We start from the raw sequence: 18,537 nt of genomic DNA, 5'->3' as shown, positions 1-18,537 counted from the left end.
GCTCATGAAATCAGCATACCTCTACATACTCAGGATGCACAGATTTGCATGACCTGTCCTGCATGTGCACTGTAGCCTGTTTTTATACATGTTTCCCATAGTGGTCAAAACGGGCTGCATTCTCATGCCAACGCACACATCATGCAATGCAAGGCTTTATTACACATCTGTTATATGCATCTTTTTGCTCATGTGCAAGTGCCATAACTCTTCTCTTGCTAAAACAGTGTATGCAGTAATGACTACCCAGAAACTTTTAAGTACTTGAAATTTTGTAGTCACTCTACAGCAGAGAGTCTAATTATGTTTACTGTTTAGAATAATTTATTTATTTATTTTATTAAGGCCTAACTTGTAGAGATCTTGAAATCCATTATTTCACAAAAGAAAAAAATAGTGGTAAATTATAAGCTGAACATGAAACAAGATCACAAACGTTTCTAAATCAAAGATAAAGGTAATTAATATTCATGGCTAGCTATGAGCCCAGTGCCAGAAAATATTGAGCTATCAGAAGTCAATGGATTGGTGCCTTAAAACCAAAACTTTACAGCTTCTATTGCCTGATGCTACTGGCTTTTTAAAATGGCAAGGTCTGTGTCCACAACTCCTAAGGTTACATACCTGTCCCTGAGAATAGTCCAAAGCTCTCCACCTAGACAGGCTTCCATAAGCATATATAGATACTTGCTGTCTTTGAATGTCCTGTATAACCTATAAAGAGGATCAATATATTAGTCATGTATGTAAACATAGACACAATATAACATATACAGAAATACATTGTCATCTTTGATGTAGTTCTGGGTAGCTTTTGGTGTGTAAAACTTTACTTTTTTGTGAAATCGTCCATGCTACTACATAAAGGGTTTAGAAGCAAAAATTTTCATTTAGGATAGGAAGGAAGGAAATATTTATTTTTAAACATTTTTTTTATTTTGTTTTGATTTTTAACAATAATATAAACACATTTCCACACGCCATAAAATAATGTAATATGGACCATATGTGTAAGCAATTCATACATTAGTATATGCAAAAACTAGCAATGATACAGATCCAACTGTCATGTTTGGACTGTGGGAAAATAAACAGTAAGACATTAAACTCACACACATGAATTATTATTCGGTTAGACATGAGAGATAATATACTCAAGTAACATTTTGCTGGTGTTATTGAAGCTCCCCCCAAATAAAATAAGGGGAGGGGAAGGAAAAATCGAAGATGTTTAAGTCCTGACAGTCTGGACAGTAACAGCGTAGTGTGTCGTAGATAAAAGAGATGAAAGACTAACTATAGGAAGGGGAGGAGGGAGTGGAGAGAAACTTGGAAGAGTATATTCAAGATATGAAAAGGGATGGAGTTGCCTGAAAAATGTGGAGCAGATATGGTAACATGTTCATTTTAAAAGTCGCATCTGTCCTAACCAGGAAAAGGAGATATTTTTCCGCTTTTGAGGATCCTGTAATATCCATGTCAATAAAGGTAAATAGTTTAAGTCCTACAAATGTAAGATTACAGTCGGAATGTTAACACCAAGAGCAATGCTATGGATAGGAAATATATAAGTGCAACTCCAGCCATTTTTTTTCTTTTGCTTTTTATCAGATAAATAGATATTATAAACAAAAAGCTAGGATATCCCCCACAAAAAAAAAAAGTAATTACATTCTTCTGAACTTCCTAATTGCTAAATATACTGAGTATTCTGGTCACAAGATCAACATGAACTTAAAAAAAAACATCTAAAAATGTAATATCAGCCAAGCTGTTCATAAACCTCAATGCTTGTATGTGTAGGGATCTGCTGCCCTCTACTGAGTTAGTGAATAGTCTTTGCTTAATAATCACTACAGAGTTAGTTGATTACAGAGAGGTAATTCTTTCCCTGTTAGTTGGGTCTGAGACTTCAATTGGAGGTCTGTGATGTTCTATACAGGGGAGTTTCCAGGAAGTAAACACACAGAACTGAGCCTCATGAGCTTATACACACACAGAAGCTATAGTGTTTCACCCAGACTAGAAGCAGAGACTATTAGGGAAATATTCTTATGTTCTAATAGTTTAACTGCAGCTGCCCATACATAGCTTCTTGAGTGTGTTTCTGAATCCTTATGACAGCCGTATATCTGTCCTGATATTATCTCACATGCACAGTGCCAGAGAGCTATGGTAGGTCTGCGCTACTGTATGTGTGTAGTGGTCACCTTCTTGTATTTTAGAAGGTGAACCAGGGGCGTACCTATAGGGGTCCCGATTGTGGTGTGGCCTCCCTGTAAACCTAGATAAGAGAAGCGGTGGGGGCAGCTGGATATAGAGGAATCAATCTCTCTATTTTCCTCCTGTAGCCGCTGAATGGCTGCGGGAGGGAAAGGAGGAGAAGCGAGCATTCAGTGGCTGCAGGAGTGAAATAGAGAGATTGATTCCTCTATTTGCAGCCACCACTACTTCTATCCAGTTTCCTTCTCTTACCCCTCTGTGCTCTTTTCTAGCCCCCTTTCCCGTCCCCGGGATCTGATAGGTTGGAGAGCGGGGCAGCGGCCGGTAAATGTGTCATCTGCTGGCCCCTTAGCTTTCTGGATGGAGAGTCAGTGATCTGTACCAATCACTGACTCTGTTCATTCATAACTGGGGCATAGTAAACTTTGTTTACTATGCTTCAGTTTTGAAATAATGGGAAGGTCTGCACAGAGCTATTCTGGTCCATTCATTGTGTGCAGCTGAGGCTGCAGATTGAGGGCTGTGTCCTCAATCTCGTTTCTCTTTCTCAAAGTTGAAATTTCAGAGGTCTGTTTAGAACCCAAATATCCCACCAAAGCCCCCCAACTACTAAAGAATTGTTAAAAATAATTTAAAAAATAGTGTAAAAAAATGGTAAAACTTTTTTTTAAAAAATAACAAAAAATAAAGAAACTACTGACATCAGTGGCAGAACTACCGGAGTCACAAAGATGCGCAACATGGCCCTGGTGTTCTCCCATCAGGCTCAGAGGGAAGGGCCCTGAATGTTCTAGTTACCCCACTGAGGTGAACCTGTTTATTGCAATAGAGTGTATATACAGCTCCTGTTTTTTTAGTTAACCTTGTCCCTTCTGGTCTGTGATTCTATAGCTAGTTTTAGCTTAGGGCACAATAACCAGCGTAGGCTAGAGCCATGTTAGGATGGTAGGCATCTAATGGCTACTACTGGTAGTTAGAGGTCCAGTTGCATGACAAAAATATAAACTATGAGGGAATAAAGGATACATTCACCTTTCATAACATGTTACATGTTCCACCCATATTCAGGTTGTAACATGTATCCTGCTACGAACGGACCCAAACCCCCTCCCCCTCCCCTACACAATTCCCAAATCTGACAGCTAGTGGGGATCTTCTATTCCCCCCCCCCCCCACTAGGAGAGGGGACTACACACTCACATAAGGGCCGTCTATTCACGGAAACCTTACTGGATAATTACATGTCACAGCTGGTGGATTCTCCTACTAGAGAAAACGCAATCCTGGATCTATTGATCACTAATGATCCAGACCTAATCTCGGAGGTAGGAGTCCAGGACAACCTGGGCTCTAGCGATCACAGGATGATCACATTTAGCGTAAATAACAATATAGCAAGGCAAGTGGGGAACATAAGAACCCTTAACTTCAGAAGTGCAGACTTTGAAAAATTGTACTCATTGATGGAAAGGGTAAACTGGGACCAGACCCTGGGATCCCTGACCACAGAGGAAAAATGGGAATGCTTTAGGAACATATTAAGCAAAGGCATCTTGCAGTGAATTCCTATGGGAAATAAATTTAGAAGAGACAAAGCCAAACCTGGCTGGCTAAACCGTAGCGTTAAAAAACTTATTAGGGGAAAAAAATTGGCCTTCAGGAAATATAAATCAGAAGGCACAGTATTGGCTTTCGACCAATACAAGGAGGCAAATAAGAAGTGTAAACACGAAATCAAGATGGCTAAAATAGACTTTGAGAGAAAATTAGCGGAGGATAGTAAAAAAAAACCAAAGAAATTCTTTAAGTATATCAACAGCAAAAAAACTAGGGCAGAGCATATTGCACACATAATTAACGATGATGGGAGGATGGTTACAGAGGACACTGAAAAAGCAACCGTGCTGAATGCTTTTTTCTCGTCAGTATTTACACAGGAAACCGAGGGGTACACTGACCATGACGGTATGGTTAGTAGTAATACACAGGACTTGCCACTATGGCTAACAGAGGGAGAAATCAGGGAAAGGCTGGACAAACTTAACACAAACAAATCACCAGGCCCGGATGGCGTGCATCCAAGAGTACTCAAGGAACTCAGTAAGGTTATATCCAGACCACTGTTCCTGATCTTTGCGGACAGTATTAGGACAGGAGATGTACCAGGGGAGTGGAGGAAAGCAAACGTGATTCCGATATTCAAAAAGGGTCAGAGGCATATACCGGGAAATTATAGGCCGGTCAGTCAGACATCAGTAGTATGTAAACTTCTGAAGGGGATGATAAGGGACTATATCGTAGAGTTTGCTAAGGACAACAGCATCATCAGTAGTAACCAGCACGGGTTTAAAAATGGGCGTTCTTGTCAAACCAATCTCTTAACATTCTACGAGGAGGTGAGCTGTGAGCTAGATAGGGGCAAACCAGTGGATGTGGTGTACCTAGATTTCGCTAAGGCGTTTGATACAGTTCCCCACAAGCGCTTGATTTATAAAATAAGGTCTGCAGGTATCGACAGCAGGGTTTGCTCTTGGATACGGAACTGGCTAAAAGGGCGTATCCAAAGGGTGGTAATAAACAGCGCATACTCAGACTGGTCTGAGGTAGTAAGCGGGGTCCCCCAAGGCTCAGTCCTAGGACCAACCTTGTTCAATTTATTCATAAACAGCGTTGAGGACGGGATCAGTAGTTCGATATCAGTTTTTGCTGATGACACAAAATTAGGCAGGGCAATAACTGCACAGCAAGAAGCAGATATCCTACAGAATGACCTGGACAAAATAACGGAGTGGGCAACGACTTGGCAAATTAGGTTTAACGTGGAGAAGTGTAAGGTTTTGCACTTGGGGACTAGAAACATAAAAGCACGATACACGCTAGGAAGGGAACCCTTGGGGGAATCAAAAATGGAGAAGGATCTGGGAGTCTTGGTTGATGATAGACTAGGCAACAGCTTGCAATGTCAAGCGGCGGTTACCAAGGCTAGCAGAATATTAGCATGCATAAAGAAAGGGATGTTTTCCAGAGATAAGACTATAATCCTTCCACTTTATAAAACTCTGGTCCGACCGCATCTGGAGTATTCTGTCCAGTTCTGGTCGCCAGTCCTCAGAAGGGATGTGTTGGAGCTGGAGAGAGTACAGAGAAGGGCAACTAAACTAATTAGGGGATTGGAGGTCCTTAATTATGAAGAGCGTCTCCAATCGCTTGATTTATTCTCCCTGGAGAAGAGACGCCTGAGGGGGGACATGATAGCAATTTTTAAATATCTCAATGGGGGTCTCAGCTTAGAAAAAAAGCTGTTCAGTCGAAGGGATTGCATGAGGACTCGGGGGCACACAATGCGATTAGAGGAGAAGCGTTTTAACCTCAGGCAAAGTGGGGGGTTCTTTACTGTTAGGGCTACAAGATTGTAGAAACAACAGGTGGTTTCTGCGGGTAGTATGGTGGCTTTCAAAAGACTATTAGACGTACATCTCAAGGATCAGAACATTCAGGGGTATGTGAGATGATTACAGCCACACACACCTACACAGGTTGAACTGGATGGACTATTGTCTTTATTCAACCTCACCTACTATGTAACTATGTAACTATGTAACTAGCCGTCACAGTTTTAAAGATAATGCGATCTGCTGATTACTGGTGCAATGTTTTACAGGCTCCAAAAAATGTATAAAGGCTACCTGTAAAAAATGTGCATTAATTGTTTTTTTTAATAAGTGAGCTCATCCTTTAAGAGGCAGAGTAGATAGGTGACTGAGTTCCAGTGCTACACCACAGTTTCTGCTGTTTACCAGGCTGGCTGGACAATGGTTGGGGAATCTCCCCAACACCGCTGATCTTGTTTTCTGGTCTCTGACACCAAAACGGATGCCACATCACAATCATTCTGAGGGGCTGCTGCAACATTCATCTGGAGCCATCTTTATTAATACCTATATACGATATAAAAGGGTATATGTGCATCTATCCACCTGAACTCTTGTTGGACCCTTTGCTGATAATACCTGTTTGTACATTGGATGTATTGTATGTGCTATTATTAATCTTTTCTTATATATAGCTTGCATTATTTCTATACTGGTGTCCATCTATATACTTATGGTTAAAGTTTTATGCTGGTTGCAGTGGTTTCTCTACTCCAAATTACTTTGAATAGATTACTGGTTAACTTCCAAGGATGAGAATCTCCTCTGTTCACAGAGCCCTGTGCTGGGTGGAGGCACTGCCAATTTTATTATTAAACCCACTCTTCCACTTAATTAATAAGTAATTAGTATATTTTTGAATAAAGCTTTTGGGTAAAATGTGATTTAATTTTTTGTTTGATTATTGTTTTTTCTCATGGTGGACACCACAGGTTTTTTGTCTATCTTATCTCTATTGTAAGCAAGGCAAATTGGCCAGAGGCTATACCTTTCTTCCCTGTATATGTAAAAAATAAAATAAAAACTATATATGATATATATTTACACACACACACACACTGTATATATATCTACGTATATGTATGTTTATATACACTAAACAAAAAAATTAAAGGAACACTTTGAAAACACATTAGATATCAATGGGATAAAATATCATGCTAGATATATATACTGATATGGACTGGGTAATGTGTTGGGAATGAAAAGATGTCACATCATTTGATGGAAACGATCAACCTACAGAGGGCTGAATTCAAAGACATCCCAAAAATCAAAGTGAAAAAATGATGCAGGTGGTACTCACTAGTTTGTATGACCCCCCACGTGCTTGTATGCATGCCTAACAATGTTGCTCCTAAAGAGACGATGGATAGTGTCCGGGGGTTTTTCTTCTGAGATCTGGACCAGGGCATCACTTAGCTCTTGAACAGACTGAGGTGCAATCTGGCAGTTTTAGATGGACCTAAACATAATGTCCCAAAGGTTGGCTTCAAAATTGTATGGTGTCACAAAGGTGAGGAGTACAAAGAAAAATGCATGGTGCCTACAGTGATACATGGTGATGGCAGTGTCCTTCTGTTGAGCTGCATGAGTGTTGCTGGTGTTGGGGAGCTGCTTTTTTTTGATGATATCATGAATTCACAGATGTACTGCTCTATACTGAAAGAGAAGATGATACCATCACTCCATGCCATTGATCGTTGTGCACGTTTTCAACATGAAAATGATCCAAAAAACACATCTAAGGCCACTGTTGTATTTCTGAAGAAGAACGGGGTGAAAGTGATTCAGTGGCCAAGTATGTCTCCTGATCTGAACCCAATCGAACACCTATGGGGAATTCTGAAGAGACAAGTTGAGCATCACTCTCCATCCAGCATCCAGGCTCTAAAAGAGGTTGCTCTAGAAGAGTGGAAAAAGAAATTGCATGTCGCCAACTTATTCATTCCATGCCTAGAATACTTGGGGCTGTTCTTACAAATCATGGAGATCATACAAAATACCAGATGTAATAGTTTTTGTTGTGTGGTGTATTCATTTTTGGATCAACTAATTTGAGTTAAACTGAAGATTTTGTAATCAAAACTGCCCTGATTGTGGCATCTGGAAAAAAAGGCTGATGTGTTCTGTCCTAATATGACCCAGTTTTATTTATACATGAACTGCAATGCCAATTTAATATTTTTTTCATACTAACCTTACAATGAAGTCAGAGTGAGCGCTCTGCATGATTTGCTTCTCAGACCGAATGTGCTCCTGTTGCCTTGTATCCACTATGTGTCTCTTTTTAAGGATCTTCATTGCAAATGTTCTTGATTCCTCACTTTTTAGCTGTACCTAAGAGGTGGAAGAAATATACCTTTACAATAGTGTAACTTATGTACATTTTTTAACAAGTTTTGATTCTATGCCACAATAGTCACGGGACTGTGATTCTACAAGATGCAGCAAGTCAGGCTGTCTATGGAAATCACAGGGTAAGATAACTGCTATAGTGACCTTTAGAGATATTAGCTTAGGGAAAAGTTTATTAATCAGGTGATCATCAGTTAAGAACAGCCACACCAGGCTCAGTTAGTAAGATGATCTAAAAACATTTACTGTATTTTTTAAGGGTAGGAAAAATAGAGTAGCAGGGTCTTTGACATTTAAACCTTTAGTGTTCCTTTCAGTGACACTTTACATACTCATTTACCACCCTTCCCTCTCTTCTTTTTCCCACTCTATGGAAGAATTTATTTTTAATCCAATACTCAATATTTTACTTCTTTACCATCCCCCCAATTTCATTGAACTCAACACACTCAGTACTTATAGTTTTTGTCCCCACCCACCCCTATACACCACAGATTTGCCCAAAGTATTTTCTCTCCTTTATAATTTCACCATCACTCTCCCCATTTTGCCACTCAACATGTTTCATCATCCTTTCACTCATTTAGCATGTTATTATCTGCAGTCTAGTATTCTACCCACTAGTATTATGCCCACTTGGTGCTCAGATGCACTGCCTGCATCTGAGCAACAAGTTGTAAGGGGAGCATGCTTAACTGGTAGTGGCAGCGGTAAGCCATGTAGGAGACAGGGACACCCAGGAACAGTCTAAGCAGGTCTGTCCTGCATTTTAGACTTCTTTTACATGGACTGGAAGGGGGCATTAAAAAAAGGCAGTTGAGCCACAGTTTTAAAACCATCCATCCACCTACCTGAAAACCACACAGCTGGAGGGGGCTGTACACGTGCCATGGAAACTTTAACACAGCTTGAGGAGTTAATAAGCAGCACCACCTGTCAAACCTGCTCCTTTATTCAGAGGGACCACTCGCCAACCATGAACCCCACTGCAGCATGTTGGTCCCTATAGAAATTGCCAATCGGCAAGAAAAAAAAAAAGAAAAACACATTCGGATGGTGGCAGGATCGCCTCCTGAACTCCTGATAGAGTCTGCTTAGCTGCTCTCTGAAAAGTTATTAACTGCAGATAACTTTTCATAGGCTGCCAAAGTGTGGTTATAATGAATTAGAACCTCCCATTCAGAGCAGACCCGGTGAAACAAGCAACAGTTTCTTCAGAAAGGCCTGCATAACAGCCATATTCTTTTAAAAGAGGGTTCCTGTCTGAAATTGCAGCTGGGGAACTGGAAACACCCTTAAAAAAGATCCCTAAAGTCGATAAGCTATAGCAGTGGGCACCGTTTTATTCACAATTATTTTTATTTTATATATCTCATGATGGTATTTTGGTGTGTGGATGAAGATTTATTATATGTATATGTAGAACCCTCCTAGATAGGTGCTTGGATTCATTAGATTTAGTGCTGGCTCATTGTGTTTAGTGGAGCTATGTGTGTTTTTGCTAGGTCTATTTAGCTTGCCTCACTGTAACCAGTGTGGCTCTAATTGTTGTGTTAGGTACATTTAGTTGAGCTCACTGTAGTCAGTGCAGCTGATTGTTTAGGTTGGTTCAGTGTTCTCAACTTCTGCCAGTCTGACAGTTCCCTCTGCTTTTCAGAGAGCTGTGAGAATTCTCTGGAGCATAGGTGTGGAGCTATGCAAATGGAAATATGAATATTTATGCAGCTCTGGCCAATCCCAGGGAGCAGAACCCCGAGGGCTCTGAGAGACTAGGTTTCTGGGCCTTTTCCTGCAGAGGATCAACCCAGCCTGGAGGGAAACCCAACCCAGCTGTGCCGTGACCTGGACGGTCACGGCATGGGACTCTGAAGGAACGGAACGAGCGGCCGTTCCTTCAGAGCGCATGCGCCAGTGACGTCACTGGCTGCATGTAAGGTAAATATCTCCTAAACGGTACATGTTTAGGAGATATTTACAGTACCTATAGGTAAGCCTTATCATAGGCTTACCTATTGGTACAACTTGCAGAGGAGAGTTTACTTCCTCTTTAACTGCTGTAAGCCTTAGAAAGCTGAATGTTATTCTTTACCAACTGTAGTATTTACAGAATTAATAAGCAAATTATTCGAAATCCTTTTTTATGGTTTTGTAATAGGGGGCAGAGGCAAAATCTATTGAAGACGAGTTACACTCTTTTTGCTGTGAGAGGAATTAATTGGTGATTTAATGAAGATATCACCAAATTAAAGCTGGCCATAAACTGATCAATTTTGGCAGGTTCCTTGTGAACTCCTTGAAAATTACTCCATGGATGGCCTTGTCAGCTCTTTGTCACTATACACCCTTCTTTTAAAAATTAAAAGGTCTGGGTTGAATACTTTCTGTCAAACAAATAATTAATTCAAGCAGATTTAGCTGCTTTTTCAGGTATTTTGACAGTCGCAGAGAGAATAATGTGCATCCATGCTGTTAGACTTTTTCTCGTTTAGCCTGCATGAACGACAAAAATCTGTGTTTATAGCCAGTCTAAGTCCTCATGCACAGTGCTGCTCCTAAACTCACGTTTAGGAGCTTATGATGTTTTTGCCGAAGCTCCTGAACTCAACTCAATAAAAGCCTATGTGTCCATGCACACAGACTTTTACCAGAGTTTAGGAGTAGCAGAGTTTAGAGGCAATAAAATGCTTCTCTCCTGAATGCTCCTCTCCCGAACTGCAGTCGGGAAGCCCTGGGCTTCTTGTAATTGGACAGCAGACACACTTTCTTTGTTTTTGGAAGGTGGAGTATAATCCTCTTTTGCCAACTAAAGAAATGCATTCCACTAAAGGTTTTCAAGACTGATAGCCACCTGGCAAGACTAATCTGTGTCATGTCATATGACTGTGGGATGCCAAAATCTCTATTACTCTGTTATATCCCCTGAAAGAAACTGAGACATTTAGGAGCAACATGTTAGGAGAACATTCTCTGTAGACCAATCCCTGTGACATTTTCTAAGAAATTAAAAAGCGATTTACGTGTAACTAGATTCCATGACTTAATCACAGGTCACGAGCATATCTACATATCAACAAAAAGGGTACATAGAAAAAAACATACTGCATAATGTGACACATCTGTTCTCATAATCACAGTTTTCTGACAAATGTAAATGTAATAGCTTTTAATAACAGGACTGTTCTTGGGCAAACGCACTAGGTAATCTTTCTTGACATCAGCCGGGAAAATCCTTTTCTTATTAAATCAGAACTAAACCCTCCTCCTCTTTACAGACAATGAAGCTGCTAACTGTCTCAATCTTTTTTTGCTAGCAATTGTTTTGTTTACATTCAGCTGTCAGCAGGAAACTCTACTGACAGCTGATGAGTCAGCTGTTGTTAAGGACATGGCAGCCAGCTTGCCACTGGCTAAAGAAAAAAAAAAAAAGAAACTCTGGAAACTGGTGCTTAGCAGTGGTTAACAGTGTTTAGGGGCTTCTATGAGTTGTCAGTTTTTTTTCTTCCAGCAAACCCCTCCCAAAAATGGAAAAAAAAGTGTTTTTTTTTTCTGCTCCTAGAAGCTGAAACCTGAAAAATGCTTCTAGCCTACAATAGTGTGCATGGACACATAGAATAACACTATTTGCTCCTAGGAAAAAAACACCCAAAGTAGCTGGTAGAAGCTTAAAAATAAGCTAGTGTGCATGGAGCCTAAAAGTGGATAGAGTCAGGCATAAGAGCAGTGCATGGAGTCAGTAGGGCGGTGTAGAGTGACAGTTTTTTTTTTATTATTTTATTTAAATAATAAAAATATTTTTTAACAATTTTTTTTGTACAATTTAGTTTATTATTGTTTACAATTTTTTTCTAGCAGCCCAGTTTGGGGGCTTTGGTGAAATATTGGGGGGATTTTTTTCTAAATAAACACTCACTGTGTTTATTCAGAAAAGGAGACATATTTACCAGTCCCTTCCCCACTCTACATCCTGAAACATTACCCACAGTAGGAAAAGAGGGGGGGGGGGGCAGGGGGAGCTCACATGAGGCCCGAGCAGCAGAAATGAGAGTAACGTGAACAGGAGAGGCCTCTGCGTGGCATATACAGGAACTATTCCCCTCCATTTTTCTCCTGCAGCCATTAAATAATGGGGAGGGAGAGGAGGAGAAGCAGGCTTTCATTAAGTGAAGGAAAATGGAGGGGATCTGTTCCTGTATATGCCACCCCTGCCACCTGTCCTGTCTTGGTGTAAAACCTAATGTGACAGGAGAGCCGCACAGGCCCCCAGAGCACAGGCGGGGTCGCTATTGAAACCTCTGTGACCCCTGAAGCTACGCAAGTAACCACTTAAGCCCCGGAAGATTTTACCCCCTTCCTGACCAGGCCCTATTTTGCGATTCGGCACTGCGTGACTTTAACAGACAATTGTGCGGTCATGTGACACTGTACTCAAATGAAATTGACGTCCTTTTTTCCCCACAAACAGAGCTTTCTTTTGCTGGTATTTGATCACCTGTGCGATTTTTTGATCATGCGCTATAAACAAAAAAAGAGCGACAATTTTGCAAAAATAACAATATTTTTCACTTTTTTTATATGAAATTCCCAAAAAAATGTAAAAATCTAAATTTTTTAACATTTTAGGCCAATTTGTTTTCTGCTACATATGTTTTGTAAAAAAAAATCACAATAAGCGTATTTTGATTGGTTTGCGCAAAAGTTATTGTGTTTACTAACTAAGGGAAAGATTTTTGTAATTTTTATTTATTTTTTTAAAGAGTAATGGCTGCGATCTGCGATTTTTTTTGCGGGACTGCGACATTGCGGCGGACATATCGGACACTTGACTGACATTTTTCACACTTTTGGGAGTACCAGTGACATTACTACAGTAATCAGTGCTAAAAATATGCACTGTTACTGTAAAAATGACACTGGCAGGGAAGGGGTTAACTTTATTGGAGAAGGAGGGGTTAAGTGTTTCCCTAGGGGTGTGCTTCTAACTGTGAAGGGATGTGGCTGTTTGTGTAACAACGGTGAAATACGATCCTACATAGCAGGACCGTATGATCTCTGTTCTTACACAGGGGAGAATGACAGGCGGCTTTGTTTACATTAGCCGCCTGCCTTTCTCCCTCTCCACGGGGAGATCGCGAGTGACCGGCGGACATCGGGTCCGCCAGTCACACGCGTGGACTGCTTAGGGAACGAGCGGGGGCAGGAGCGTGCCTCCGGCGGCGCGCACTCGCCCCCTATAGACTCACAGTCTAGTGACGTACCACTAATGAACTTTTACCACATTCACTAAGCTAAGAGAATATTTCCTGGCAAAGTGAACAACATATCTGCCTTTAGTATATTATTCCCTAAAAATAGGAATCACTGACTGTTAATTGTTTGGGTATGTTTGTATAAAAAAAAAAATCTGGCACTTAAATTCATATAAAAAACAAATGCCAGAAGCTGAAAATTGAAGTACCATATTGCTGAGCATTCTGCAATGGAAATATAGTAGTACATACTGGACTTTATAACAAAGCTGCATGGATTTAAGTGTTACATTACTGTTTTGTGCAAGGACATTAGATAATCAGATAATTGTTAATAATTGCAGTGCAATGAATTTAGATTTACAATGTGGACTTATTTCAGACAACAGTGGTAAGATAAGCAACAGGGAAATTCTGCATGTACTAGAACTCCTTTCTGGATGTTAGATTCCATTAAAGGTCTATAGTTATAGACTAAAATGAGTCTTGAAACATTTCTGGTATTAGGAAAATGACTGAATTTGCGGTAGTTAAGCAAACTGCAATACTTGAAATTCATGAAGAATAATTGTGTACACAAATTTCCTTTACTGCTATCAATCCGGTAATGATTTGCAGCAGGTGACAGTTCTGCAAATTGCCTTTTGTTACTGCATGCTGTTTAACCACTTTACCACCGGAGGATTTTGCTGTCTTACGTCTGGGCCACTTTTTGTGATTCAGCGCTGTGCGACTTTAACTGACAACTGCGCGGTCGTGCGATGCCGTACCCAAACGAAAATTACGTCCTTTTTTTCCCACAAACAGAACTTTCTTTTGGTGGTATTTGATCACCTGTGAGATTTTAACTTTTTGCGCTATAAACAAAAAAAAGCATTTATTTTGAAAAAATAACAATATTTTTAACATTTTTTTATATGAAATTCCCCCCAAAAAAATGTAAAAATCCATTTTTTTTTACATTTTTGGCCAATTTGTTTTCTGTTACCTATGTTTGGTAAAAAAAATCACAATAAGCGTATTTTGATTGGTTTGCGCAAAAGTTATTGCGTTTACTAACTAAGGGAAAGATTTCTGTCATTTTTGGTGTTTTTTTTTTAATGAGCAATAGTGGCGATCTGCGATTTTTTTTTGCGGGACTGCGACATTGCGGCGGACATATCGGACCCTTGACTGACATTTTTGACACTTTTGGGGGTACCAGTGACATTACTGCCGTAATCAGTGCTAAATATATGCACTGTTACTGTAAAAATGACACTGCCAGGGAAGGGGTTAATTTTATTGGAGAGGGAGGGGTTAATGTATGCCTGGTGCTTACTAACGTGTGGGGGGGGGGAGGTGACTGAGTGAGTCAGGGACAGATCGGATGTCCAGCTATGCTAAACCCTGCTATCTGTCCCTGCCTGTCACTTAGGAGATCCGTCCGCTCTGTTTACACAAGCGGGCGGATCTCCACACTCGATTCCCCCACACTCGATTCCGCCGCCACCGACTCCCGCTGTGACTGAAAGCGAGCGCCGCCTACAGGGGGAGGAGTCCAGCGACGTAGGTATACGTCGCTGGACGATAACGAGCCACATTGCCGCATTAGCAGCAATGTGAGCAGACGTCAAGTGGTTAAGCGAGACCCAAGAGCCCGATATTATTAATTACAACATTAATAGTAGGATTTTTGAAGCAGCATCTTATGATACTTTAAGATCACACATTAATTTTCCAGTATAGGGTTACCTGATCCTCCTTTAAATAACCTCAAGCAATCATTACTAAAGTCAAGTGTCATCTAATTCAAGGGTAACCTTTGAAATTAAAAACCAATCAGCCTTCTGGATCAATATCATGTTCAAACATTTTCCTCAAATGCAGTCCCAAAGTTCTTGGTGTTAATCTTTTGTTTAGAGGGCAGTCACACATATAAAATGTGTCAGTCATATAGAGAATGCCTCCTGCATATGCAGGTAATTCACCCACCACTTTTACATGCAGGTCCAATAAACTTGCAAGTGAGAAGTAAAGTTCATAACAAAGGTTACAACTAGTGTTGAGCGAACACGGACTGTATTATTCGTGTTCGTACCGAATAATTGGATTTTTTGTACCCGAACACGGACACGGACACTTTACTGTATGTTCGGGTAAAAATCCGTGTTCGGTCGTTTTATTTCCGGGTTTTGCATGCTTTGGCGCTCTTTTCATGGCGGGCTTTCAACAGCCAATCAACAATCGTTTAACTGGTGTGCCTTAAGCCATCCCAGCCATGCCTGCAAATGTCTCAGTAGCTGTGATTGGCCGTCTGAAGCATGTGACCAAGTCTTTATAAGTTCGAGGCAGCCGCAGCGGCGTCATTATGCTGCTTAGATTCAGGGACAGAGAGCACACATCAACGTGCTGGCTGCTGATTAGGGAAAGATAGGCAGGAAAAAACCATTTGTGTCCGGATAGAATTGAGGGACAGGTCGGAGTGTTTAGGCAGGGCGAGTTGTAGGCATTTTAGGGATAGAGTCTGCTGAATTATATAGGGTCAGTGTCTTCTACAAACTACAATCGATATTGCTGTGTGGGGGGTGGGGTGAATCTGCACTCAATCCTGATCTACGATCTCTTCTCAATCCTGTTAGGGACAGAGTCTGCTGAATTTTAGGGAAACTGTGTTCTACAAACTACAATCGATATTGCTGTGTGGGGGGTGGGGTGAATCTGCACTCAATCCTGATCTACGATCTCTTCTCAATCCTGTTAGGGACAGAGTCTGCTGAATTTTAGGGAAACTGTGTTCTACAAACTACAATCGATATTGCTGTGTGGGGGGTGGGGTGAATCTGCACTCAATCCTGATCTACGATCTCTTCTCAATCCTGTTAGGGACAGAGTCTGCTGAATTTTAGGGAAACTGTGTTCTACAAACTACAATCGATATTGCTGTGTGGTGTGGGATTGGAGATAGGCAGGTGTCAGTGATCCACATCCATTTTTCTGTGTGTGAGCTGCAGTGAACACAATCTTTTTGGGCTGCAGTGAACACAATCTTTTTGGGCTGCAGTGAACACAATCTTTTTGGGCTGCAGTGAACACAATCTTTTTGGGCTGCAGTGAACACAATCTTTTTGGGCTGCAGTGAACACAATCTTTTTGGGGTGCAGTGAACAAAATCTTTTTGGGGTGCAGTGAACACAATCCTTTTTGGTGTGCAGTGAACACAATCTTTGTGGGGTGCAGTGAACAAAATCCTTTGTGGGGTGCAGTGAACACAATCTTTTTGGGGTGCAGTGAACAAAATCCTTTTTGGGGTGCAGTGAACAACATCCTTTTTGGGGTGCAGTGAACACAATCTTTTTGGGGTGCAGTGAACAAAATCCTTTGTGGGGTGCAGTGAACACAATCTTTTTGGGGTGCAGTGAACACAATCTTTTTGGGGTGGAGTGAACAACATCCTTTTTGGGGTGCAGTGAACAAAATCCTTTTTGGGGTGCAGTGAACAAAATCATTTTTGGGGTGCAGTGAACACAATCTTTTTGGGGTGCAGTGAACACAATCTTTGTGGGGTGCAGTGAACACAATCTTTTTGGGGTGGAGTGAACAACATCCTTTTTGGGGTGCAGTGAACAACATCCTTTTTGGGGTGCAGTGAACACAATCTTTTTGGGGTGCAGTGAACACAATCTTTGTGGGGTACAGTGAACAGAATCTTTGTGGGGTGCAGTGAACAAAATCTTTGGGGGGTACAGTGAACACAATCTTTGTGAGGTGCAGTGAACACAATCTTTGTGGGGTGCAGTGAACACAATCATTGTGGGGTGCAGTGAACTCAATCTTTGTGGGGTACAGTGAACACAATCTCATACTGAAGGTTTGAGGGTGCTGCCTGTTCCATACTCCCCCTACTCCTCATCTAGCCTTTTAGGGGTACAAACAATAGTAATTGGGGCCTAGTGTGGTTGTGTACGTGTGATATACATACACTTTTTTGGGATCATATTTTCTATTCCGCTATTTAATCAAAAACCTTTGGGGATCAGTTAAATTGGGGGATAGTCTGTGTTGGTACGTGTGAGAGAGATCCACCTTTCCAAGTTGTTGGGGTTCATCTCATACTTCTGAAGGTTTGAGGGTGCTGCCTGTTCCATACTCCCCCCTACTCCTAGCCTTTTAGGGGTACAAACAATAGTAATTGGGGCCTAGTGTGGTTGTGTACGTGTGATATACATACACTTTTTTGGGATCATATTTTCTATTCCGCTATTTAATCAAAAACCTCTGGGGATCAGTTAAATTGGGGGATAGTCTGTGTTGGTACGTGTGAGAGAGATCCACCTTTCCAAGTTGTTGGGGTTCATCTCATACTTCTGAAGGTTTGAGGGTGCTGCCTGTTCCATACTCCCCCTACTCCTAGCCTTTTAGGGGTACAAACAATAGTAATTGGGGCCTAGTGTGGTTGTGTACGTGTGATATACATACACTTTTTTGGGATCATATTTTCTATTCCGCTATTTAATCAAAAACCTCTGGGGATCAGTTAAATTGGGGGATAGTCTGTGTTGGTACGTGTGAGAGAGATCCACCTTTCCAAGTTGTTGGGGTTCATCTCATACTTCTGAAGGTTTGAGGGTGCTGCCTGTTCCATACTCCCCCTACTCCTAGCCTTTTAGGGGTACAAACAATAGTAATTGGGGCCTAGTGTGGTTGTGTACGTGTGATATACATACACTTTTTTGGGATCATATTTTCTATTCCGCTATTTAATCAAAAACCTTTGGGGATCAGTTAAATTGGGGGATAGTCTGTGTTGGTACGTGTGAGAGAGATCCACCTTTCCAAGTTGTTGGGGTTCATCTCATACTTCTGAAGGTTTGAGGGTGCTGCCTGTTCCATACTCCCCCTACTCCTAGCCTTTTAGGGGTACAAACAATAGTAATTGGGGCCTAGTGTGGTTGTGTACGTGTGATATACATACACTTTTTTGGGATCATATTTTCTATTCCGCTATTTAATCAAAAACCTCTGGGGATCAGTTAAATTGGGGGATAGTCTGTGTTGGTACGTGTGAGAGAGATCCACCTTTCCAAGTTGTTGGGGTTCATCTCATACTTCTGAAGGTTTGAGGGTGCTGCCTGTTCCATACTCCCCCTACTCCTAGCCTTTTAGGGGTACAAACAATAGTAATTGGGGCCTAGTGTGGTTGTGTACGTGTGATATACATACACTTTTTTGGGATCATATTTTCTATTCCGCTATTTAATCAAAAACCTTTGGGGATCAGTTAAATTGGGGGATAGTCT

The 18,537-nt window shown here is 41.1% G+C and overlaps 1 protein-coding gene across 5 annotated transcripts in view; it reads right to left on the bottom strand.

Moving 5' to 3' along the window:
• PRKG1 (protein kinase cGMP-dependent 1) overlaps positions 1-18,537 on the bottom strand; it is a 1,462,571-nt gene that overhangs the window by 52,503 nt on the left and 1,391,531 nt on the right. For all 5 annotated transcript variants that reach the window (XM_082269170.1, XM_082269171.1, XM_082269168.1 and 2 more), the window contains 2 exons: positions 7,855-7,994; positions 625-714 (listed from right to left, as the gene is read on the bottom strand). In XM_082269170.1, coding sequence (XP_082125296.1) covers positions 625-714; positions 7,855-7,994 — 230 coding nt within the window. The remainder of the gene's footprint in view (positions 1-624; positions 715-7,854; positions 7,995-18,537) is intronic.

The sequence above is a fragment of the Pelophylax lessonae genome, assembly GCF_965119305.1.
Source record: "Pelophylax lessonae genome assembly, chromosome: 9".
In the NCBI taxonomy this organism is placed as follows: domain Eukaryota; kingdom Metazoa; phylum Chordata; class Amphibia; order Anura; family Ranidae; genus Pelophylax; species Pelophylax lessonae.
Note: the sequence above shows the minus strand (reverse complement) of the source record. Positions and strands in the feature narration are given on the sequence as shown.